The sequence below is a fragment of the Podarcis tiliguerta genome (assembly GCF_965153285.1).
Source record: "Podarcis tiliguerta genome assembly, chromosome: Z".
Taxonomy (NCBI): Eukaryota; Metazoa; Chordata; class Lepidosauria; order Squamata; family Lacertidae; genus Podarcis; species Podarcis tiliguerta.
In genome coordinates this window covers 30,334,185-30,359,398 of record NC_139553.1, presented here as the reverse complement: position 1 = coordinate 30,359,398, position 25,214 = coordinate 30,334,185, and the positions used below count along the sequence as shown (strand labels likewise).

The following is a 25,214-nucleotide window of genomic DNA, read 5'->3' as shown; positions in this document are numbered from 1 at the left end:
GGCCAAGGTGTGGTTAGCCAGCTCAATGAAAACAAGAAGAGCCTTCAGACCACCTAGACCAGCATCTTTTTCTCTCGGTAGGCTTTGGGAAGCTTGCAAGCAGGAAATGAGCACAACAGCATTAGGGCTGGGCAATATATCACCCAAAACCAGTTTGAAGTCCATATTGCGATATTGGTTGCGTAATTTTTGACTTGGCAATATAACGCGAATCATATGTGCATTAGGGCTTGGCAATATATTGTCCAAAATCAGTTTGAAGTTCAGATCATGATATCAGTTTCATGATTTTTCACCTGGCAAAATATCGTGAATCGTGGTGTGTGTGTGCTTTGCAAAAAGTTATGATGCGGGACATAATTTTTATTTTTTAATTATGATGCGGGACCCCCTTCATGGATCACTGCCTTGCCGTGGCGAAGGGGCTTGAATAACTCAGAGAAGCTAAGAGCTATGCCGTGCAGGGCCACACAAGATGGACAGGTCATAGTGGAGAGTTTTGACCAAACATGATCCACCTGGAGCAGGAACTGGCAAGCCACTCCGGTATCCCTGCCAAGAAAACTCCATGGACAAAGACAACAGGCATATTGTCCGTATAGTTAAAGCCATGGTTTTCCCAGTAGTGATGTATGGAAGTGAGAGCTGGACCATAAAGAAGGCTGATCGCCGAAGAATTGATGCTTTTGAATTATGGTGCTGGAGGAGACTCTTGAGAGTCCCATGGACTGCAAGAAGATCCAACCTATCATGATATATTAGTATGATGTTTAGCTGGTGATATATCATGAAGTTGAAAACCAGATGTCTCCCAACCCAAAACAGCACATTCCTCACCTGTGATTCCCAGCACCTGTTATTTAGAGTTAATACTGCCTCTGGTCCTAATAGGCTATCCTTGATAACCTTACCCACCCCAGATTTGTCAGATTCCCTTTCAAAGCCATTCTGTGTACAAAAATCCAGAAATGTTTTAAAAGTGAAATAATAGTGGCTTTCTGTTACACCAGTTTCAATTCAGGGTGGGGGAAAACAGAGTTGGAAACAAAACCTGTTAAAATGAAACATCAAAATCTTGTGATTCCCAACAAGTGACATTCAGAGGCATACTGCCTCCAATAGCAGAGGGGAAATGTAGACATTACAGCTATGTCTTTTTAAGCATGGATTCAACAAGTTTTCCAATAAGGGCATTTTATTTAATTTTTCTGGTTCTTCAATGCCTGGGAAGGACTGATAGAAGTGTAAATGCAAACAGCGTCCTCCTCCTCCTCCTCCTCCTCCTCCTTCTTCTTCTTCTTCTTCTTCTTCTTTTTTTGCAGAACGATATCTAGTTTCAGAAAGCGGGTGTTTATGGAAAGTAAAATGCATTATAAAATTCAGTAAATGTAAGTGTGCCTTTTTCTACTCTGGTATGAGACTCATTTCAACATATTTTTCTTTGGCCTAATTTTTTAAAAAGTTATTGAAATTATCATAAACATTCCTGGCCATCAATCAAGATAATGTAATGGAAATCTGCCTGGCATAAAAGTTTTGGGCAGCTGATTTCTCCTTTGAATATCGCTCTGTGTTCCAGTTTATGTCCAGTTTACTGAATAATTAACTGAGAGTGAGGAACTGGCCAACAATGCAATAGCACCACAGCTATTGCTTAAAGAAAGTCTTTGGATCCTTTCTAATTTATTAAGGAAAATATGTACACAGGGACAGAGGCATAGGACAGAGACGGTGGGGGTGGTTTGCCTTGGGTGTCATGACCGAGGGGGGGTGACAAAATGGCAGGCAAGTGGGCGGCACACCTCGTGTCCGGCGGCAACAGCTCTTCTGACCCAGCGGCAGAGAGCAGCCCTCAGCTGTGGCGAGGCTCACACAGCCACAGCAGCTCCAACGCCGGGTAATGACTGACCCAGCTGCGGAAAGCAGGAGAAGAGTGAGCAGCAGCTTCCCTGCCCCTCTCCTACCCTGAACTATGGGTCATGGGAGGGCACCCTCCGCGCCCCACGCCCCTTGGGAGCGCACCCTTCCTGGGAGGGGGGGCATATGCTCTGCCACTGCACAGGAATTTGAGTGAGTTGTGTTGTGTTATTATGGCCCATATACTGCTATCGCTTTTGCCGATGTGATTCTCAAAATTGTTGCTTTGTTGGTGCACTGATGGTTGCATTTTTCTTTTGACTCTGTGGAAGGAATTTAGCAGAGTGCCTAAGGAGCTCACTCCATCTGTGCAAACATTTTTGACTTCCCCTCTCCTCCTCTTTCTGCATTCTGTTCTGGGGATACTCCCAAGCCCCTGAGACAATTTTAGGGGGCAAGCAGGCACACAAGGTAGGAGAGTAGGGAGGGGAAAGCCTCATTGCGCTAGCAGAGATCCTGACATGAAGTGCTGCTGCAACAGGTCTTTGTAGACAATACTGAGCTATATGGACCAAGGAACTGACTCAGTATAGACTCATAAAATTGTAGAGTTGGAAGGGGCTCTAAGGGTCATCTAGTCCAACTCCCTGCATCTTTGCCCAATGTGGGTAGGACTACTCAAGCATTCCTGTTCTTGCCCTACCTTCTGGCTGTGTGATAATCAGGTGAGGAAAAACTGCATGATCAGTCCCACCTATGCAGTGCTAGCCTTTCAGTACAGTTGTACCTCTACTTACGTATCCCTCTGGATACAGAATCTTTGGGTTATGGCCACGGCAAACCCGGAAGTGTATACTCCCATGTTTTGCCGCGTGCGCATGCGCAGAAGTGCCCTGTGCCCCTTGCGCATGCACATAAGTGCTCAATTGCACCACACAAGTGCACAGAAGCACTCAATCGCACCATGTGCATGCGCAGAGGCGCACCTCTATTTACATAATTTTCAGGGTGTGAATGGACCCCCGGAATGAATTAAGTTCATATCCAGAGGGTCCACTGCACTAGTCAAATAGGCAGGGGTACATATTAAATACACAAGAGCTGACTGAAATCCATACGGGGGCTCTTGATAGTTGGATGTATTCTTTTCATGGAACCATTTTATAAACTGCATTCTTTAATAAGAGACTTCTCCTGTTCTTTGCTCGATCTACTATCTACCTAGCACTATGTTTTAGAGAGAGAAAATATTGTGTATGTGTGTTACATTTTTATATGTTTGGAGTTAACAGCAGAAGGTTATGGAAGTAATTTCAGAGGGTTCTCCCCCACCCCCGCCACCCGAACTGTGTGGCTCTTTTCATATGTAATTATTCTCAGAGCACATTAGATAATGCTGCTGTTCCCACAGCTGTATACACATCTATAAATCATTAATGAGGCAGTTAACTGAAAGAAAACTATAAAAGATTTGCATTACCCAGCAGAACCCAGCCTTAATTGACTTCCAGTTATTTACAATTAATTTTTCCATTTGGAATAATAACACGTAACTTTCTTTTTCTTTTAAAAATTATTTTAATGGTTTAGGAATAAGATGCTGACTTCTCATCAAAAGTTTATACATTAAGGTCCCTGCTGACATGCAGATGCTAGTTTTCTGCTTGTGCACAAAGGGCACATGCAAAAGCATTGTTTGCAAATAACAACACATGCCTTTGTTTCAGTTTATACATTACCATAGGACAGGTGTGAAGAACCTTTGGCCCTCCATATATTGCTGAACTACAGCTCCCATTATCTCTGGTCATTGGCCATGCTTGATGAGGCTGACGGGAGTTGTACTTCAGCATCATCTGGATGGCCAAAGGTTCTTCACACCTGCTGTAGGACCTTCATGTGATGGAGCAGAAGAGTAGCTTGTTCCATCCACATAAATGATGTTGATTTTCTGAACTGGGGGTCCATTATTCAAATTCCCAACCATGCAAAGGCCCCATTTGCAAGATTGGTGTCTCTCAAAAGTTTTTTTTTGGGGGGGGGATTGCATGATTCATAGTTTTAATAATCTACATTAGGTATGGGGGAATCTGTGGCTCTACAGATGTTGTTGTGTACCAACTCTCATCATCCAGCATGGTCATGGTCAGGGCTGATAGGAATTGTCCTGCAACAAACAGATCTGGGGACAGCCCTAATCTACACAAAGGAGGATAGGCACACTATGGCCCCAATCCAGCTGTATCCCCCCCCCCATTTTTGATGGGGTCTTTCCCAGTCCTTCCAGATGCCAGCAATTGAAACTGGGCACTTCAGCATGCTACAACACATGTGCTCCGGCATTGAGCCACAGCCTTTCCACAAATGGAAAAGGAACATGGGAAGTGTCCTTATTCCAACGGAGTGGATCTGCCTAACTTAGTATTGTTTACATTGACTGGCAGTAGTATTCTAAGAGTTTCCAGCCAGTCTCCTCTCCAGCATTGCCAGGAGACGCCTGCAATGGAACATGGGACATTCTGCATGCAAGGCACGCAGTACCCCACTGAGCTCTGCCCCTTCCCCTATGTGAATTCATATCCTCAACCTAATCTAAAGGGGGTATCAAATAAGTTCACTGCAGCTCAGAGGAAACAAAATGATCCAAGAGAAAGCACTCTCCCATAGAAGAGCTTTTCTGTTCTTTTAGTTTAGTTTTGGGGGTGGGGAATGAAGGGAGAGGATGGTAAAATTTTGCATGCTATGAAGGAAGTGAATGATTTCCTCAAAAACACTGAGCACACTGGGGTGTTAGGGAATGAGTAGTACCTCTGGTGGGGTACACATCATGCTCCTTCTTGGGTAGTTTGTCCACCTTTGGTTCCCACCCAGCACTCAGCTCTCGCCAGGGGCTCCTAGAAGCTGTCAGCATGTGACAGTGGCCACACCCTGGGAACAGCTTTGAGTGGCTGGCTGGACCAATAAAGGTAGCCAATGGGTCCCAAACCCTCAGTGAGTTAGGTACTTCGTCTGCATGCAAAGACAGGCTGTGGTGGATTGAGATGAGACCAATAGTGGGTCCAATGGTCAAGAAGACGGTTTCTGCATGTGCTGTAGAAGGAAGTGAGGGGCAGACAGGGCTCATCAACCTGGGAAAGTAGCCCATCTAGAAGATGGAAAACTGTGCGCCTTGTGTGCCCCCTCCTGTCACCTTCCTGCAGCCAAGATGGTGCCAAACGTATTGCTCTGCTTTCCTTTGGACCACACTAGAGAGGCCAAGAGGGGGTCTTTCTGCCTGGGCAGCCCAGGACCTCCATGCACACTGCCCAGGCTTGGGCCCTAGGGAGGACACTTCAGTGCTGCAGATGCCACAGTCTGAATTCACCCCTGGAGGTGCCGTCCATTGTCTCTCAAGACAAATGCCAACAAGAGCAGGAGATTCAAAACCAGTGGAAAAGGAAGCCATTGACTCGGAGATTGGACAAATGGAGGAGATGGTAGAAAGGCTTATCAGTGGCTGTTAGGCATGTCCATTAAATGAATGGGATTGCCATATTAAGGCAGAGGCAGTATGCTACTGAACACCTGCTGATGGAGGGCAATGAATGGGAGAAACCCTCTGCCTTCAGGTTGTGCTTGTGGTCTTCCCAGAGGCCACTCAGACCCCAAATATCTGAAAGACTGCTTGTTGCCCCACAGACTCCCTCACATGTTAACAGAGGGGGCCCTCTTGGGAGTTCCAAAAAGTTTGGGGGAAGTGGCGCAGGACAGGGCATTCTCTGTCACAGCTCCTAGGTAATGGTATTCCCTCATTACAAAGGTGCTTCTGGCAACTTCATTATACAGTTTCATCGCATAATGAAGATCCACCTCTTTGCCCTGGTCTTTACCACCTCAGATGTTTTTTGGAGACCCACCCTATTCCTGTGGCTGTGATTTGTTTCAACATTGAGTTGTGTATCACCACTCTGGAATCTGCTGGTGAAAGGCGTGAAATAAACTTGATCATCATTCTCATCTGGTTAAATACTGTGTGAAGCAAGACCCTGGAAAAGATAGGCTGGTGGCTTCATCCATCAGAGGTCTTATGTTCCTTGTTCTTACTCATGATGCAGATGTGAACACTGATAGTGTTGTCTTGTGGACATTTCTCTTGCTGGTCTTGAGAAGTGTGTGTGTGATTAAATAATGTTAAAAATTCATAATCTGGAGCCCCATGTGTGCTCTCAACCAAAACTGAAGCCCAAGAGCTAAGGAAAGAAAATAGAAGCAAGAGGGAGGCAAACTATCAGAGGCAGTATATTTCTGAATACAGTTGCTGGAGTGGAGAAAACTGTTGCACAGGTCCTGCTTGCAGGCATCAGGTTGGCCAGTGTAAGGACAGGACGTTAGACCTTTGGCTTGATCCAGTAGGACTCTTCCTATGCTCTCATATAAGGGATAAAAAATGAAGGAGGAGGAAAGGGAGGGAGGCAGTGGAAAGAGGGACAACTAAGAGAGACATGGAGTGGCAAGAGCAGTGGAGGCTGGTTCATTAGCAGAAATGGGGAACTGCCCCACCAGCCTTAACAAGATTGCAACTGCTTGCTTCTTACAGCCAGACCAGGAGCTCCTGTTTGTCTATTTCTTCCTCCTTAGTCTTAGTGTTTTCCTTGTAGAACTCAGCAGGGAGCAGAATAGGTGCAAAACTGGAATTAGTTGGCTCTGACTCCACTTAAGAGTTGGTCTCTCTGCATTCTGCCCCATCAGTCCCAATGGGCACACACACACACATGTAAAGAAGGCAGAAGCCAACACTCTTAAATAGCAGAAATAACTCAATTATACATTGCATCTCGTCTTCCCTCTGAAGAACTTAGGGCTGTGAATCCATTTTAGCCTTGCAGGTTGCAAATTTGACATTCACAACTAGTCGGTGAGGTAGAGGAGGCTGGTAAAGCATGCCTGGCTCAAGGTTAACCAATAAATAGCATGGTTGAATGGATATTTGAACTCTGGTTTCCCCAGCAGCTGAAGCTTGACTGTCTGTCCATTATGCCACACTTGCTCTGTCAATCAGTTCTGACAAAGTTGTTGTTATTGGTGAAATGCTATTTAACGACATAAAAGTTAGGAACAAAACCTTGGGCACCTATTGTTTCGAAGGAGCTCATGCCTACACCTCTCAACATGGATGGTGAACATGGTCTATGTCATGCATTGTTTTAAACTTTCCCCTTCCCTAAACCTCATTTGCCTGTGCCTGACATTTAAAACTATTATTGGCAATTGTGCTTGCCAAGCTAGTATCAACATAGACCAGTCTTTGAGTGGGAAAAGGATGCTATGATCACTTTCCTGAAGTTGCTTCAAAGGATAAATTCAGTTGTATGCTATAGCTTATTCTAATCCCCACCCCCACCCCAATCTTGGTAACACAAAAAACACAAAAGAAGCTATGCTGCATCAAACTAAAGCGCAACAGAGAACTCAGAATCCTGTTCTCAATTTGAGCATCCAGATGTGCATCAGAAGTCTGCATGTAGGATGTGAACGATGTCAGTATTCAAAAAGAGTAAATATGAATCCTCTTTAATACCGTAAGTAAATACTCAGGTAATTCAAGATCACAATCAGTATATACCATGATGACTAAGCTTGATGAAGTGGTAGAGGACCTTCTAGGTATGCTGCTTTTATTATCTGTATTTTAATAGATTTGCTTTTGTATTGCTTTAATTTTATTATAGTTTAATGACTTTTAAACCATTATAATGTAAATGTTTTTAGCTTTCTGTATTTTATCTGTGTTGTTTTAACCTTGAGTCCCAGTCTGGGTGAAAAGGCAGGATATAAATGTAACAGTAACAGCAGCAGCAGGATCCAGAAAGCCATGAATGCTATAGAAGCTATGGTACTTCAGATGTTGCTGAACTCCCTACTCCCATCATCTCTGAAATCAGTGTTAAGAAACTGAGGTATAAAACCTAGGAGCTAAATGGCATCTTAATCCTAGGTTATGGGTGCAATAATGGAATGTGTAGGTGCACTTTTTTTTATAACCAGAATGCAAAGCTGAAAATGAATGAACTGCAGCTAAAATAATATGTTCTTTTTTCACATGGTCTAGTCCTTCCCCTGCCCACCCCCCTAATATTCTTCAGAGAGTCGCTGGAAGTGGGGAGGCAGAAAAAGCTCCTCCTTTCCTTCCACTCTGCAGTCTGAAATCTTCAGCACAGTACTGCGCCCACAGCTCAGAAACTGCTTGCGCAAATGAAATTCTGTCGCAAAACGCGCCTAGAACAATCGGAGTTTTGAACACTGCCTGAAATGAGAGTTAATATTGCTGATGCTTGCTTTTTCATACGATGTCCAGAATGAAAATCAATCCAGAAAATGTGATCAGTATCCACTGCTGCTCTTGTTTTCATTCCAAAAACAATACAAATGCTATGTGACTGATGACTTCCCGTCTCCCACCAGCTGCATTGTGTTTTCTTTGCACTGAAATGAATGGTGTCAGATAATGCAATCACCGTATTTTTCGCTCTATAAGATACACCAGACCACAAGACGCACCTAGTTTTTGGAGGAGGAAAACAAGAAAATAAATATTCTGAATCTCAGAAGCCATAACAGCAAGAGGGATAGCTGCGCAGTGAAAGCAGCAATCCCTCTTGCTGTTCTGGCTTCTGGGATAGCTGCGCAGCCTGCATTCGCTCCATAAGACGCACACACATTTCCCCTTACTTTTTAGGAGGGAAAAAGTGAGTCTTATAGAGCAAAAAATACGGTAATTGCTTAAATAATTATGTGAAATTTTGCTATGGCAGACAGCAAGAAAGTAACATTTTTGACGGAAACTGAATTGCAGCAGACTAGAAACAATGCTGCAATGAATATGGGCAGAATGAAAATCAATGCTTTCTTACATCCTTACCAAACACACACACACACACACACACACACACACACACAAGCAAGCAAACAAGCAAGCAAGCAAGCAAGCAAGCAAACAAACAAACACTGTTATGGCTTCTTCTCCCTTTGGCATTTCCCCTCTCCAACACTTAAAAAAATAATTCAATCAATTTCCAAAGTCAAACAAAATGTTTTTAATACTGCTGTTTTTAGCAAGAACATTTTAACAAAGATGTGTACTTTTAACTTAATATTGTACAACAGAGAAACTATACTTTAAATTTTCTATTGTCTAATATTCTACTATATAGTCATCCTCCCCTCCCCCCATTCTTCTTGAAAGACCAAAAGCCAAGCGGAACTGAGAATAATAATAATAATAATGTAAGAATAATAATGATGATGATGCTGCATCAATTTATAATCCCCTTATTACATCAGCTATTGTGGGTTGTGTTCACACCCTCTCAGATTGCTCATCTAAGGAAAGGACAATTTTTACATCGTTATCGTAATAAAAAATGTACATACTTTTATCTTCGAAATGTATTATATATTGAGTTTCAGCTTCAGTAAACAAAGCTTAAATTTATAAACACAATTGAAACGGCTCTATGTTGAGCAGTTTCAGTGCTAACACTGGACCTGTAGGACATACAGCCAGTGAAAACCTTTGCGGCTTGTTTAATTCATTGTGCCATTGCTATACTGTAATAGCTAACTCCTTGTGGGGGGGTGGGAAGTTAGTTATTTTGGGGAATCATTCTTGTGTGTGCTTAAGAGTTCTAGTATAACTTTTACCCCCTCCCTCTCTATCCTCTGGGGCCTAAAATGAATTGCTACAACAGGTTTGGTATAGTACAGAAAGCTTGAAAGAAGTCATAATATTTCTCAATGACATTTTGGCAGTTTTCAACACAGGAACAGTAAATTGCTTCACACTGTCCACATTTCAATGCTACCAATCCTGTCCTTCGCAGAACACTGAAGGCATCAAAGGTTAGAAGGGACTTCTTTCATGAGTTATATAGTCTTCAAATAGTGATCATTATATTTTCCCCATCCCACCCCTTCATTTTTACTGTCTTCAGTACATAATGGTAGGTTTGATGTATGCTCTGTTTTCTGGAAGAAAAAAAGAAGAACACAGCATGGTAATTACATAAATCTAATATTTGCACTTTTGAAAAGGCTGAGTTAAAATCAATATTTATGAATCACACACGTTTCAAATCTGCAAATGCAGGAATATCCTGATTGGCTAGAGTAAAAGTAAGACTTTGAGTACAGCAAGAAGTGAGACATGTACCATGGCAATTCCTTCTGAGTAAATATACAAACAATTATTTGTAAGGCTCTGTACAGATGGACATAGATGGTGAGCCTGTTGTGGATCCGCCTTCACTTTGCTTGGGTTAGACATACAACCTTCCTAAAAGAACTGAGCTCAGGAACAACCAATTCCTTCCTGATTCTGGCTGTGCAAAGTGCTGATTGGCTGGCCCTTGTGGAAGTTATGAACTCACTTCCCCTCCTCTGCATGTATCAGTATAATAGTAATAGTAGTGATGATGGCGATGATAATGATGATGACAGAAAACAACGGACCGGCTTAAAAACATACCTAGGTGCAAAAATAAACATTTAACCTGCTAAACATATCCTTCACACCCATTTTTTTACAGGCAAAGAAGCTTAGCCCTATTGGGGGGGGAGGTTTACCTGTACTGGATTAAGAGTCAGGTATGCATGTCATTAGAGGAGCAGAATTAGCTCTACAGCAGAAAAGCCTTCATTGGTTCCTGACTTTATACATCTGTCTTTATGGGTTAGGCAAAAGGGCTGAATTAGCCAAATAAGAGCAAAAGAGCTATGCAGAACATTAAAAAAGAAGTTCTAGTAATAATAATAATAATTTATAATAATAATTTATTATTTATACTGCACCCATCTGGCTGGGTTTCCCCCCAGTAAGACTCTAGATCCTTTCTAAGTTAATAAAAACAAAACTTTGCTAAATCCAAGGTGCTAGATAGTTCTGGTGGGAGGTCATGCACTTAAGATTCCATGCAAGACTTCAAGACCTCATCCAGCAAACTAGGAATCAACGACTAGTTTATGACCAATTAGATTTGTTTATATTTTTGCTTTTTAAAAGGCTTAACATTTTCTTTTCTGCTTAAAAGTATGACAATAAGCAACAAGTTTAAGTCGGACCTTGATTGGGGTGGGGTGGGGTGGAGAGACTTGGGATAGGAGCCATACCTGGAAATATCTGCCTTTCCAGAGAGCCCAGGGAACCAGCACTGCCAGCATCTGCCCTGTTCTCTTTTGAGGCGCCTCCTCTTCAGAACCCTTCTCGGTGTGGGAGGGCACCCTACTACTACCACCTGTCAGAGACCGTGCTGAGGAGGGCTGCACGGAGGAGGAATGGTGGGAGCCTCCCCTCCCCCTGCTCCTGAGCTGGATCCTGAATCTTCCCAGGAGCAGGAGGACGGTATAGATTTGGAACAGTGGTTTGCAGAGGGGCATAGTTCAGCAGGCAGAAGCTGGGAAATACTGGATGGAGAACAGGTAGGAGAAGAAACACTGGGAGAGAGAGGGTTAACAGATTCACTGTCTCTGGAAAGCATTCCTCCGCTCTCCCCAAGGTCAAGAAGAGCTGAGAAAGTGGCAGAACAGAAAGCACACAAAGCGTAGAGGGTACAGGCTCAGATTTCAAGACGTAGAAGTGACGCGGATGAATAGGGATGTAGGGGGGTGAGATTCTTAATTGGGAGCAGCACCATTCCTAGGAGATGGGTTCTTTATTCTATTGCTGTGATCATTAAAGTTTCTAACTGGTAAAAAGACTCCCTTTTCCTTTGTTCTGCTTATCTACTGTCACAAGGGTGGGGTTGATTCCCTGAAGCCTGACTCCACCAGACAGGACCTCCCTCCCTACCCCAGCCAATGCCTGAGAAACAGAGTACAAGCTCAAGCTCTTTCAGTCGCAAGCTTCCTCAGAGCGGGTGGAGCAACCTCTTTGGTGCAGGACTATAAAAATCCAGTTGACTTTGGACTATTGCTGCAACAACATCCTAACGTGCTGCTTTTAATGCCTTTACAGCCAGTCCATGATACCCAATCCACACAAGAGCTGACCGTGGTCCTGGTCTCCTGCAGCTGGCCTGCCCTTTAGCCAGGCCTTGCCAGTACCAATGTGAAGTCCTAGACTGAAACAGCTTAATTTATTTTGTTTTTGCATATATTCTTGAATAAAACCTGGAATACGAAATTGAGAGACCTAAAAAGGTGTTGAGTGAATCAAGTGAATACTTCCATTAGTCTACAAAGTGAATTAAGCTCATCACATGCCCAATCCATCTGCAAGAGGGCATATTTTAAAACATAAAAGACTGCATTACAAATCAGCATGGTTAGTAAATCAATATCTTCTCCTGGGATTGGGAGGAGAAGCCACTTCTATCACCTTTGTTTTCTGCATTCCTCTTTATCTGGAAAAGCAAACAGACACCAAGCTCTTTTCTTAATGATAAGAAATATGCTGTTTTAAGTTCAGGCAGTGGTGGTGGGGGTAGGGGGGGAGTCTACGGAGAGCCAAAAGGAATGCAAATCTATATTCCTATTAGTCTTAGAATACATTTAAAGTCCAAACAGCTGCACCAGCAACTACTGCTTTTGGAGGCTGTAGGAAAATGATCAACCCAACCGGCATGTGTATAATGTTGACATATCTCCCATTACTGTTTTACATATGCCAATACCAAATCTTCATAAGGAAAGAACCTGTATTGACCGGCTAACCGACACAGATCCTTGGAGCAATCACCAAGTTTTGCTACATTTCAATTTTGAAATGCATTTCAGCTATAATATGAGTGATTTATCATTTAACGGGAGCTGTCAAAGTAAACTCCTAGATAAAACAAAAACATCTGGAACTATAAACAGCCGAGTGCAGGAGCTGAATTTTAATCCACATCCAGCATGTTCACTCTATTACAAACAGGAAACAGCTAATTAGTAATTGAATGTTTCATGTTTTTAAGAGGGCTTGTGCTTTCCAAACAGTGATGATCTAATATGGAGCTTGGACATAAACATGAATAAATACCAGGGACAAATGATTGCCAGAGGAATGTCCAGGAGCCTGGGAACCTCAAAAAGGATGCCAGGGGAACTGGGCTGTGGAGGTCTTTGTAGTGGCACAACATTATTGCCATGAGATCCACAGGGGCTTGGGCAAAGAGTAAACAACTTTCAACATTTCACATAAGTGAAGAGTGCTCCTTTCCATGCGTCACAGGGCCCAGAATGGAGTCTAGCAGCCATGGGGCAAGGTCACTTATGGTGGACAATGATAGGTCAAGGGTATGGCCTGTATAAAGTATACAGAAAGCAGATTTTACAGAAAAATAATGAACAGATGATGGTAGGCAGATAATGGATATGTTCAGATATCATGACAGACCATGGTTTATTGCTCTGGGAATGAGCCTATTCTCTGTTAATCTGGGCCCTGCTAGGCATGAGGGCACAAGCCATTTCAGCAAGCTTCACCCAACAGCAGAGTAGCCATGATGGATCAAAATGGATGACAAGGATGGGAAAGTTCAACTCTGGTCCACTCTGCGAAGGCTGCTTGGAACTGTTAGCCAGCTCTCTCAGTGACAGTCATGTGAGACCTTGGCATCTTGGAAAAGCACAATGTTAGCACAATAAGATGCTAAAGAGCACAAAAAAGAAAAGAAAAATCTAACAGTGCTTCCAAACATTATTGAAAATAGAATGTGCTGGGATGAGTTGGATAGACCATGATCTTAATTAAGCAATGCTGGACAAGAATGGAGCCCAGATACACTTTCCCCTAGTTAGATTATGGACATTCAAGGTCTACAACTCACGTAGCTTGCCTACACAAGTCAAGTAATGATGGAAAAGATGGGGAATTATGTTCCATTTCCTGATCAATGCTGCATGAGAAACTACTTTATCCCTTATATACCCAGTAGGTCACTGCAGTCTGTGGGAGAACTTCTCCTTCAAGTCCCAAGTGCACCAGAAGCCGGATCCACAGTAACTCAGAGCAGGGCTTTCACTGTGGCTGCCCCTGTTATGTGGAACAGCATTCCTGTTGAGATATGACAGGCAACCACTATCTGCATTTTCCAGAAACAATTGAAGACAGTTTTGTTCCAACAAGGTTTCTCAACCAGATGACTAGGTCTCTGCCATGGGGGTCTACTTGATATTAATTTTTAAAACAATTGCTTTTAAAGCTGTTTTAATTGCATAGAATCATAGGATTGTAGTGTTGGAAGGACCCCAGAGAGGAATCTAGTCCAACCCCCTGCAATGCAGGAATCTCAATTAAAGCATCCTTGACAGATGGCCATCCAACCTCTGCTTAAAAACCTCCAAGGAAGGAAAGCCCACCACCTCTAGTGGGAGCCTGTTGAACAGCTCTTCCTGCTGTTTAGTTGGAATCTACTTTCTTGTAACTTGAATCCTCTGGAGCAGGAGAAAACAAACTTGCTCCATCCTCCTCCACATGGCAACCCATTAGATATTTGGAAATGGCTATCATATCTCCTCTTAGTCTCCTCTTAACCAGGCTAAACATATGCAATTCCCTAAACTGTTCCTCATGTTTGGTTTCCAGACCCTTGAACATCTTGGCTGCCCTCCTCTACAGACACTTCAGCTTGTCAACATCCTTATTAAATTTTGGTGTTCACAGTATTCCAAGGCAGAATTTCTATCTTCCATACCTTATCCTCATTTCTGTGTTTCTCAGCATGCATAGCATTTGGGAATAAAGTTCATTGTTGCCCAGGCAGAGCTGAGAGGAAGCACTTAATGAAGAGCTGAATAGGTAGCAACAATGAAAGAAGGAAATGATTCTCTGCAAATCATTATTACTGATGTTATTATTAACAATATATTATAAATTGCTTTCCATACACATGTCTCAAAGTGATGTAAAAAAAACCCCAGTTAATGCTATTCTATGCTGCATCAACAGAAGTATAGTGGCCAGATCAAGGGAAGTAATAGTCCCACTCTATTCTATCTGATAACTAGGTGGGTTGAAGGATGATAGGAGGCGAAATCTTCAGTTAAGAGTCGGAAATAGCAAGCTTAAGATGCTCATTCAAATGACTCTGATTGCTTTGTCAATGTAATTATAATGCTATTATGCCATTCTCAACCCGTATTATTTTCTAAGTACCATATTGCTATCTTTCATTGCTTTATGTTGCCAAGTTCCGTTTCAAGTTCAGAGTATCATTATCTTCCATATGAAGGTAATAATATGCTTTGAACGGAGCACTGCATGTCAATAAACTGATGGATTTGTTTCAGTTATAATCTTGAGTCTGTGGTATTTATCACTGGATATGCACCATTCCCTAATTCTCTGGTTTGCCAATGTGCAACTTTGAACTCTGATCAGATCACCAAATTAGCAGCCCCCTGACCCAGTTTGTTAGGAAGTTTGGAAACTTTTGCTTCTGGTTTCATTTAACCACAGTTCAGCAGTACATTGCAAGCCCAAATTGTGATTAATCTATGGTTTGTTGAAACCACAGTTTGAAGCAAATCATAGTTAAGATCATTTGTCAGGTTTGGATAATACAGCAAGCCATAATTAACGGAAAACAGAAACAAAAGCTTCCAAATGCCTCCTTGTAGCCACACCAGCTAAGATCATTCCATTATGACAAACCATTGTTTATGGTGATGTCTAGATGCAGCCAGTCAGTGTTATGTAGTAACAATTTCACATTAGCTGATATTAAGTATACAGGCTTTGTGTCCTATTACCACTATTTACCATTGCCTTGCTTGCAGAACACGGATGACACATATCTGTGAGCAGCCCATAGAACATACAGTGGTACCTCGGGTTAAGAACTTAATTCTTTCCGGAGGTCCATTCTTAACCTGAAACTGTTCTTAACCTGAGGTACCACTTTAGCTAATGGGGCCTCCCGCTGCCGCCATGCCACCACTGCATGATTTCTGTTCTCATCCTGAAGCAAAGTTCTTAACCTGAGGTACTATTTCTGGGTTAGCAGAGTCTGTAACCTGAAGCGTCTGTAACTCGAGGTACCACTGTACATTATTAGGTGACAATGCAAATATAAAAGATGTTGATGATAATCAATGTCACTGTGTAGGGAAAGAATGATTGAGGGAGTTGGGTTTGTTTAGCCTGGATAAGAGGAGACTGAGAGAATATATGACAGCCATCTTCAAAGATCTAAAGGGCTGTCACATGGAGTAAGCTTGTTTTATTCTGCTCTGAAAGGTAGGATCTGAACCAATGGATTCAAGTTACAAGAGATTCCGACTAAATGTCAGTAAGAACATTCTGATGGTAAGAGTAGTTCAACCGTGGAACGGACTCCCTTGGGTGGTGGACTCTCCTTCATTGGAGGTTTTTAAGTGGGGTTGGATGGCCATCCATCAGGGATGCTTTAGCTGTGATTCCTGCATTGCAAGGGGGTTGGACTAGATGACCTTTGGGATCCCTTCCAACTCTACAATTCTGTGTTACTATGATTGTATGCCTTTTCATCAGGCAAATATTTTTCTTTACTTTCCCTGGGCTTTTATAACTTGAGGAGTTTTACTCCATTTGATTTTATTGCTCTTTTTGTCCTACTTATTTAATTGTGGTGAGTTTTATTGGGGCTTGTATTTTTATTGATATGAGTTTTTTGTTGTTGTTAAACCACCATGGGAGTTATTGCATTTAAGAGTTGCATAGGTGTTGACTTTGAGATACAGATGGATGTTCAATCTGAGACTCACACATTCAAGAAGTACCTTGACGCTGCACTCATTCAATAGGGTGCATGTGGGAACCAGTCCTATGATTTTATGCCTACTACCTTATTTCCCACTTCTTTCCCTTTCCCAAATCCACCAAAATCTTTTTCATTGTTCAAGCTTGGTGCAAACTGGTTGAATAAGAAAAGAAGCTAAGGTCAAAAATTCATCCTGTATGGAATGTTCAGGACCTATTGATGTTTCCATTTTATGGCATTTTTTACTGTATTACATAGTGAAGATTTTAAATAAATCTTTGGGCCATAAACGTATTATTTTATTAGGTTTATCCCATAATCAAATATTCATTTATGTGGGCTTCATTCTATTAAAAAATGAAATTAGACAAAGGTGAGCCAAACTGTGGATTTACAGTAGTTTAAAGCATAATTTAATTCTCTAGGGATAATATTGACAATATAAAAAGGGTATAAATGATATTCCCTAACACTAAAATATGCTTATGAGCCCCCAGTGCATGATAGGCTGTTTTACAACCTATCGTGAAATGCATGACTGCCTTAATAAGCAAGACATTTAGAAAGGGTTTTCAGACCCAGTACATTGTGTAACATGAATAAAGATCTCACAATTTTGCCTGTGAGCCAAATCCTATGTTAATGATGGTAATTTCCCCTTTGGATGATATTTTCTTTCCTAACAGGGTTGTTATTTCATAGTATAGATGTCTCCCTCTGTTCTATATTTGGTATCATGGAAGAAAAGGGGGGGGGGACTCAGTAATTTTGGAGGTGGGACTCTTCATAGCAATCTATATACTGAGCCAGAGCACTGGTCCATTAGCTCACTACCATCCACACTGACTGGCAGCAGCTGTCTAGGGCTTCAGGCAGGGTTTGTTCCTCAGCCTTACCTGCAGGTGCCAGGGACTGAACCTGGCACCTTCTGTGGGCAAAGTAGGTGATCTTACCACTGTGCTGCAGCATTCCCCTTAATTCTCAGTGCATGCTCATGAGAGCACAGTAATTGGCTCATTTGATGTTGCTCAATCAAATTGCTGGCATTGTGGGCACATGCACACAACAGATTTTTACATTTAGTTTCTAATTTTGTGAATCTTGCCCCAAAGCACAGCTTCTATAGGCCAGTTCTTATGCTCTCTAGGGACTTGAAAACTTCAGAGTGTAAGTGGCAGGACTGCATGTTTGAATACACTGCTGTGTGTTCAAATCTCTCCCTACATGTAGAGTTTTGGCGATTAAATGGCAAGCAAGCAAATAAATAAATGCTAGGGAGAAAAGCTCTGCTCTTGTCCTTGATAGTCCTCAGCGAGGACCAATAAAAACTGTCCAATGAGCAAACTATAATGCTAGACTGTACCATTTCTGAAGGAGGGGGTCCCACATATTTGAACTGTTCCCCTTTACTTAGGTCATACAGTAATTTAGTGAGAAGGGGGTTTAGCAAAGCATACTAGCTGATTGGTGCTCTAACTCTATTCCAGATTACATACAGTAAAAACTGGAGCTCTCAAGCTTCAGTCTCATCTTCACCCTTTTCAAGATGTACAAAACGTTCCCCCTTCCAGTGATTCTTCAGGATGGGGTGGGAACAGAGACAAATAGTTTGCCAGTTCTGTTTCTGCCACTGGCCACACTGGTGGTACCCCATGTTGATGAGAGGCACCCGTTATTTCTTTTAGCTGCATAATGCAACATGAGAGCAATGCCCTCACTCTGATTTGGTTTCATGATGAGCCAACAAAGCCAATTCAGAGTGAGGACAATAAAATGGTTTTGTGATGATATCATGAAGCCAAACCAGAGTGAGGCTCATATTTTCTGCTGCAACTAAAGCAAAACATGGATGCTGAACAGTGGCAGGGAATGTGGTTACTGCTGCTGCCAGAACTACAAAGTGGTGGCAAAGAAGGGATACCTCCCTCCTTTCTAACTTTCAATTTCAAAATATTCTATTTCAGAAGATTCTGCTCAGGCCTTCTTTTAAGGTTTCACTGATTTTGACAAGACTTTCCAAATGAAATCACTGGCCTCTAAATGTGCTCAATTTAATCACCCTACAAGTTTGCTGTTATTTTGTTTTTTTAAACGTGAAGATTTTCATGTTTTCTGTGTTAGTACATCTGTAATATTAAGGAGTATTAACTCTTATTTTTATAGAAGAAGAGAAAGATGAAACACTAGCATGGGTTATTATTTTCCTCTTTTTTGCACCTACAGGCTCTTACTAAATGAAATATAATAATATACAAAAGTTAACTAAGGTATAAACATGCAAAAGGAGAAGTCTCCCTGCGATCATAAAATGATGTTATTTTCTGTTCAGCAGTTCATGTTACTGCTGTTCATGCTAATTAATTAAAGGAGCTGTTGCTGTAATGTGCAAACAGGGAATCTGAGAAACTGAGAGGGCTTTTAGGTCTCCGAGTGAAGTTAAGTCAATCTGGGTGCGAGCAATCAAACGTAATGAAATCACATGTCAGTGCTAAGCTTGCAAAAACTGTGAAGTTTGACTGGGGAGTAAAAGGATTATAATTAGATTTCCAATAGGATAATAACTAAATGGCAGAAAGCAGTAAAGAGAAAATATTACTTTGTTAGCTAATGGTGCTGCTGTTCGAGCTTCAGTTTTTATCAGCACCGCTTGTAGTTGTGCTAATTTAATTTGCTTTTATCAGCAAAAAATGTACCACTCGAACGGTACTTGAATGTCATTTGCAAAAATCATTGATCTGAAGGTGCACTTAATGACACCCAGTATGTTTATTTTATGGGAAACGGAGATTGGTTGATAAAAATTGGTTGATGCACCATCCCTGCATTTGGCCCCGCAAGTGAGTTATGGCAACTGAAACAGAAGAACATTCAAATGTGAATCTTTTCTTCGGCTTTACAATGCAACTGCCTGCTGGACGCCCACACAAGAGTGAAGAGTTAAGACTTGCATGCTGAGGAAACAGTGGTGGTTTCCAAGGGCAAGACCGGCCTGAGAGATTTTGCTGCTTGAGACAAACGATATCTGGAGGGCCACAGGTGGAGAAATCTGTGGAGAAATCTGTATGATTAGAATTTCAGAAGCATCTTTAGGGCTGCGTAGGCTTTGTTCCCATTAATTGCTAGCTTGCTGGGTTAGAAACGGAAAAAGGATAGAAGAAGAGCTGAAACATACCATACCTTGCATTGGCGCACTGTCATGTTGGGTTCCATTGCGTTCCGCCTCCATGTCTGGAATCCCAGCATCTGCAAAGCACAATTTGTAGTTTTATGTTGTGAATTGCCCTCAGATCTATGGGTATAGGGCAAATATACACATTTAATAAATAACAACAACAACAATAATTTATGCAACTGCAATATCTGAAGAAAGTTAAGCACAGATCAAAAAAATATTTCATTATTATGTTTATACTCCACCTTCTCTCCAAGGGCTCAAGCTTCCCTCTCTGTGTCTATCCTCACAACCACCCTGTGAGGTAGGAGTTCATGACTGGCCCAGTGAATTTTCTGGTCTTTGGAGATATGCTACAGACTGGTGAAAAGTTTGGACAGGGACAACTCTGTAAGCATACTTCCTGAACTGGGATTAAAAAGGATTCTAGATTGAACTTATTTGGGAGAAGTACATTTCCAGAGCAGTTTACAGCAGCAGCCTAACATTGCTGCACCTCATTCTTAGCTGTTCCCTTGATACAGCAAGGACCACTTTTTTCCACGCAAACCTGACTGACCAGGTAACAGGATCCACATCCACATCCACATCGAGAGCCAGTGTGGTGTAGTGGTTAAGAGCGGTGGACTCGTAATCTGGTGAACCGGGTTCACATCCCTGCTCCTCCACATGCAGCTGCTGGGTGACTTTGGGCCAGTCACACTTCTCTGAAGTCTCTCAGCCTCACTCACCTCACAGAGTGTTTGTGTGGGGGAGGAGGGGGAAAAGGAGATTGTTAGCTGCTTTGAGACTCCTTAGGGTAGTGATAAAGTGGGATATCAAATCCAAACTCTTCTTCTTCTTCTTCATCAGAAGCCCAGGAAAATGGATTTAGGATTGCAGTTGTGCAGCACAATTCAAACTCAAGATGAACTGATGGCATGCCAGAATAAATCCCTCTACCTGTCTTTGCTGGCTCAGCTGTTGGAACTTAAGAAGGCCTAAGTCCTGAAAAAGCTATGTGATTGGGAATGTGATGGTGCAAGGAGACACTTAACACTTATTCCAAACCTTTTTCAGCTCATTCACATGACCCGGCAACTGTGACAAAAGGTGTGGTTTTACATTAAGCTCTTTTTTAAAGGGCTGCTTTCCTTCTGCCAGGCTTGGGCCGACTCAGCCAGCAGTGGCCACACTCCTGTATGGAGTTTGGAATGCAATTAACTTATGCCTGCTTAATTTAAGCAGGTATAAATTCTGCTGGCCTCAGATACTTAGGATTGCTCTGAAAATCTGACTGATGAAGTCATCTGGCTTTTAAAATGTTCTCCTGTTGTGATCTTCTTATGTAGTGCTGCATTAATCTTCATCGAGACTGTATCTTTTCACACTTTATAAACTGCTTTGAAAGGTTGTACTCCTGAAAAGCAGTATAATATGATTTAAATGAACGAACAAATAAATGAATTCACCAGCGATGCCCGACTATCACGTTACCATTTAGCATCCTGAGACTATCGCCTGATGTTGCCTGTTTAAGTGCCTGTTCCGCTTGCTCTCTCCTCTTTGATTCAAACTCAAGAGCTTCTTGCAATTTTCTCTTGGCTTTCTTCTCTTTCTTCAAGCGCTTTTGAATTATTGCTGAAAGATGAAAACACAATTATGAAAGCATTAATGGGGCCTTCCCTGGGAATATAAAACAAATATATTTCTCTGCTAACATTCCAGTTCTGCTTTTGGTTTACAAGACTATTACACCCTCTTTCTCCATATAAACATTCTTGAAAATTAGATAATGGTGATTCTGCTTGCTACACGTTTGGGCATCAAAATGAAAATTTATCTATATCTATCTATCTATCTATCTATCTATCTATCTATCTATCTACCATCTATTTATTTAATTATTTAAAAAAATTACATCCTGCCTTTCCATGAATCATAAGCAGAGTGTTTAGCAACAACAATAAACAACAATAGTAATAGTAATACTGCTTTTAATCATAATAATACAATTAAAACAAAGACAGAATCTGGAATGTCAAATTTCTTTCCATTTGGAAAAGGTAAGCACACCTTCAAGGTTTTTGTTCTGCTTTTGCAAAACTCAGAGGATTTGATCTACTCTAGATAATTAGAGTAGACCCACTGAAATCCATGGGACTTTCTTTGTGGAGGAAAACAAAACAATGGGTTGGATCTACACTGTCATACTTAAGAGAATAAACTATTATATTCTCAAAGTATGATAGCCTCCTCTACGTAGCGCTAAGTCTGGATCCAACCCACAGTTTTGATTCCCCACCCCACTGCCATGATGCTGAATTATTTTTTGTGACCTGAATTTCATCACAATCTCTCAATTTGCTATGAACCTCAAATATTTAGCCAGTGAAATGTGAGCTGTACATCACATCTGAAATCTAAGTCTGTGGTATTATCTTCAGATTTTAATTTTATATTCCAAATTAATTTTTAGCCTATATATCAATGGCTATCAACAATGGGCCATTATTAAGCTGTTGAATGATTATTTGCATGAATTTGTATATATAAGCAGACATAAAATCCCAGTTGTTATAGATAATAAACACCAGTTTGCTATTTACCAATTCCATGCTCTTTATAGGTAAGCGGGATGTGAGGGATTAAATATGAACAAATACTGCTGATGAATAAATGTGAACATGAATCTGGGACATATGTAGGCTATATGACCTCAGTAAAGATTGTCACCCAAGCCCAATGATTTCTTAAGGAGATGTAATGTGCAAATACTTTCACTGCTGACCAACACTGCCCCATTAACTTTGGCAGTGTTGGTTAGCAGGGACAGTGCTTCCACTAGGAGTAAGTAAGTCAATGAATAAAGATCAATTTGTGCATTGAACAGACAGGTGACCATGATCAGAGCAAGTTCTACAATCCAGTTACAGTGCAGCATTGGTTTATGGTTATATTTGCTCCCATTATACAAGGTGAGCACTACAAAGCTGCATCTGAACAGAATAGTGACATTTAGTAGTGCTGCTTGCTCTAGTCCAGAGTTTCCCAAACTTGGGTCTCCAGATGTTTTTAGACTACAGTTCCTATCATCCCTGGCCACTAGTCCTGCAAACTAGGGATGATGGGAGTTGTAGTCTAACAACAGCTGGAGACCCAAGTTTGAGAAACCCTACAGTCTACCCAAAACCAGAGCCCATCAAAGTTGCTCCAAAGCAGTGGTGGAAAGAACATCAGGAGATCTGATCACAGGTTTCCTATGTTTTGACCCAAAGATGTCATCAATGTCATAAAAATGTAAGAGGAGCCTAGCTGGATCAGTCCAAAGGCCTATCTAGTCCAGCATCCTGTTTCTCACAGTGACCAACCAGATGTCCCTGGAAAGTCCACAAACAAGATATGGAGACAATAGCTCTCTTCTCCTGTTGTTCTCAAGTTTCCCTCTGGCAGCCTCTCCCTGTTTCCTTCTGTGATATACTAAGAGCACATATAGAAGAGGTGAGGCCATGGTGATCCAAATGAATTAGGTTTAGATGAAGGCTTGGTGGGTAGGAAAAAGGAAGGCTTCTAACCATAGGGAGCAGCATGCCAGAAATCAGTTTTTCTTTTGGCTTACCTCTGTTCTGCAGCTCAGCAGTGAGTTGCCTTTCCAGACTCTCTCTCAGTTCTCTCTCCCTGCACAGCTCCATCTTCAACTCTTTCTTTTCCTGCTGGATCTGTTTCTCCTGCACTCGAGCATTATCTACAGCAACTTTCAGCAACCCCTGTTAAAATAGGTGCACACAAACCGATCCTGAAAACAACTTTTTAATGGAATGGTAGGGCTGAGCTCAGGCGAGGGAACTATAGGTGATGTTTTATTTTTTTGCCTTGTCAACATGATCACAATTCTGGTGAATCTAGTGGTTGACATTATTGTTGGATGACATCTGGATGAACAATCCCATTCAGAGTCTGCAGGACACAGACGCTTTACTACAGATCCAGACTCTGGCTAATGCACACCCCAATTTCCAGCCTCATACACCAGTGCAATACAATATAGCAGCCTTTCTCAATCTGGTGCCCTCAATATGCTTTGGTCTGAAAATCAAATCTTTCCTGACCATTGACCATGCCAGCTCAGACTGATGGAAGCCATATTCCAAAGCATATGAAGGGTTCCAGGCTTAGAAAGGCTGCACCATTAACTAACACGGATTCCAACTATTATCTTAGCACAAATTCTCCAAATTTCAGCAAGTACTGGATTCACCCAAAGATTTGTGTTACTGGAAAAATAAATATATTTTAGGACCAAATGGTTTTTGTGGGAGAAGATTTAGCAGCAACGGCTTAATCATGTTCCGTCTAATGCTCATGCATCAGTCTTTTTCCAATTTAGAGGCTTCCTCATTTATTTCAGAACTTGCATACATTGTTTTGAGTTCTCAGTCTGAAATACTTGTGGAAGATTTTGAAAGTGGCGATACTCATGTGTGCCTGAAGTCCCTTGCATGTAAGAACTCCATGGGTTGGGGCATTCAAATATAGTGGAATTGCATGTATCAGCTGAAGTCTCATTGCTAAAATCTATTGATGAATGAAGGATAAGTGGACGTTGGCAGATGATCCATAAATAATCCGGCAAACGCATTCTAAGGAGAAGAAGTATTTGTTAGTTGATTTATTTAAATGATTTCCATCAAACTTTTTGACTATAAGATCCTCAAGACAGCTAAGAAAACAAATGACAAAAAAGCAAAAGGTGAAAAGTTAGGTTGAAGTGCTTGCAAGCATATAACATTTGTAATACAATATAATATCACACACAAACTTTCTACTTTTCACAATTCACATTTAAATCACCATCCATTTTAAAAAATGTGATTCTGAAATTAACAAATAGTTGATTGAAACTGAAGCCAAATTTTCCACCATAAAACAAACTTCCCAAATCCCGACTATATTATAGATAATAGAGATTTATCCTTCCCACATATCTGACCTCCTATACATTAGCACATCTTTCATATAAGGCATATGGGTTTACTACAGCCTGTGTATTATTATTCTAATACAAAATAAACTCAGTTTCTCTGAGAACATATTATCTTGTTTGCCTCCCTTCCCTGGCCCTGATTATATTTGTTCTTTTTACATGTATACTTGTCCCCAAGTTTCCCTTATCCAAACTGCCAATTCAGGAGGGTTTTTGAACTTGACATATAGTCATCATACCGTGTAGTCATCTGGGCAGCTGTTGCCAGTTGTCCTTTGAGGACACTACTTTAATAATAATAATAATAATAATAATAATAATAATAATAATAATAATTTATACCCCGCCCATCTGGCTGGGCTTCCCCAGCCACTCTGGGCGGCTTCCAACAAAATTTTAAAATACAGTATAAAATACAGTATACAAAATACTTTAAGATAATCAGACAGACTAGAGGAACTCTTGCTAATTTATAACCAATAATTTATCTTATATCTGTTAATATTTGATATCAATATAATTT

At 41.4% G+C, this 25,214-nt stretch overlaps 1 protein-coding gene and 1 long non-coding RNA gene across 12 annotated transcripts in view; one reads left to right on the top strand and one right to left on the bottom strand.

Moving 5' to 3' along the window:
• Positions 1-25,214, top strand: part of LOC310669859 — a 46,503-nt gene that overhangs the window by 2,810 nt on the left and 18,479 nt on the right. For all 3 annotated transcript variants that reach the window (XR_014507427.1, XR_014507428.1, XR_014507429.1), the window contains exon 2: positions 1,323-1,388. This is a non-coding gene — a long non-coding RNA (uncharacterized lncRNA). The remainder of the gene's footprint in view (positions 1-1,322; positions 1,389-25,214) is intronic.
• DACH2 (dachshund family transcription factor 2) overlaps positions 8,907-25,214 on the bottom strand; it is a 314,613-nt gene continuing 298,305 nt past the window's right edge. For 4 of the 9 annotated variants that reach the window (XM_083424218.1, XM_083424212.1, XM_083424213.1 and 1 more), the window contains 5 exons: positions 23,327-23,474; positions 21,205-21,348; positions 19,734-19,799; positions 19,505-19,602; positions 8,907-9,861 (listed from right to left, as the gene is read on the bottom strand). In XM_083424218.1, the coding sequence (XP_083280344.1) occupies positions 9,760-9,861; positions 19,505-19,602; positions 19,734-19,799; positions 21,205-21,348; positions 23,327-23,474 (558 nt within the window). In that variant the 3' untranslated portion in view covers positions 8,907-9,759. The other 5 variants (XM_083424217.1, XM_083424215.1, XM_083424214.1 and 2 more) reach the window with 3 other exon arrangements.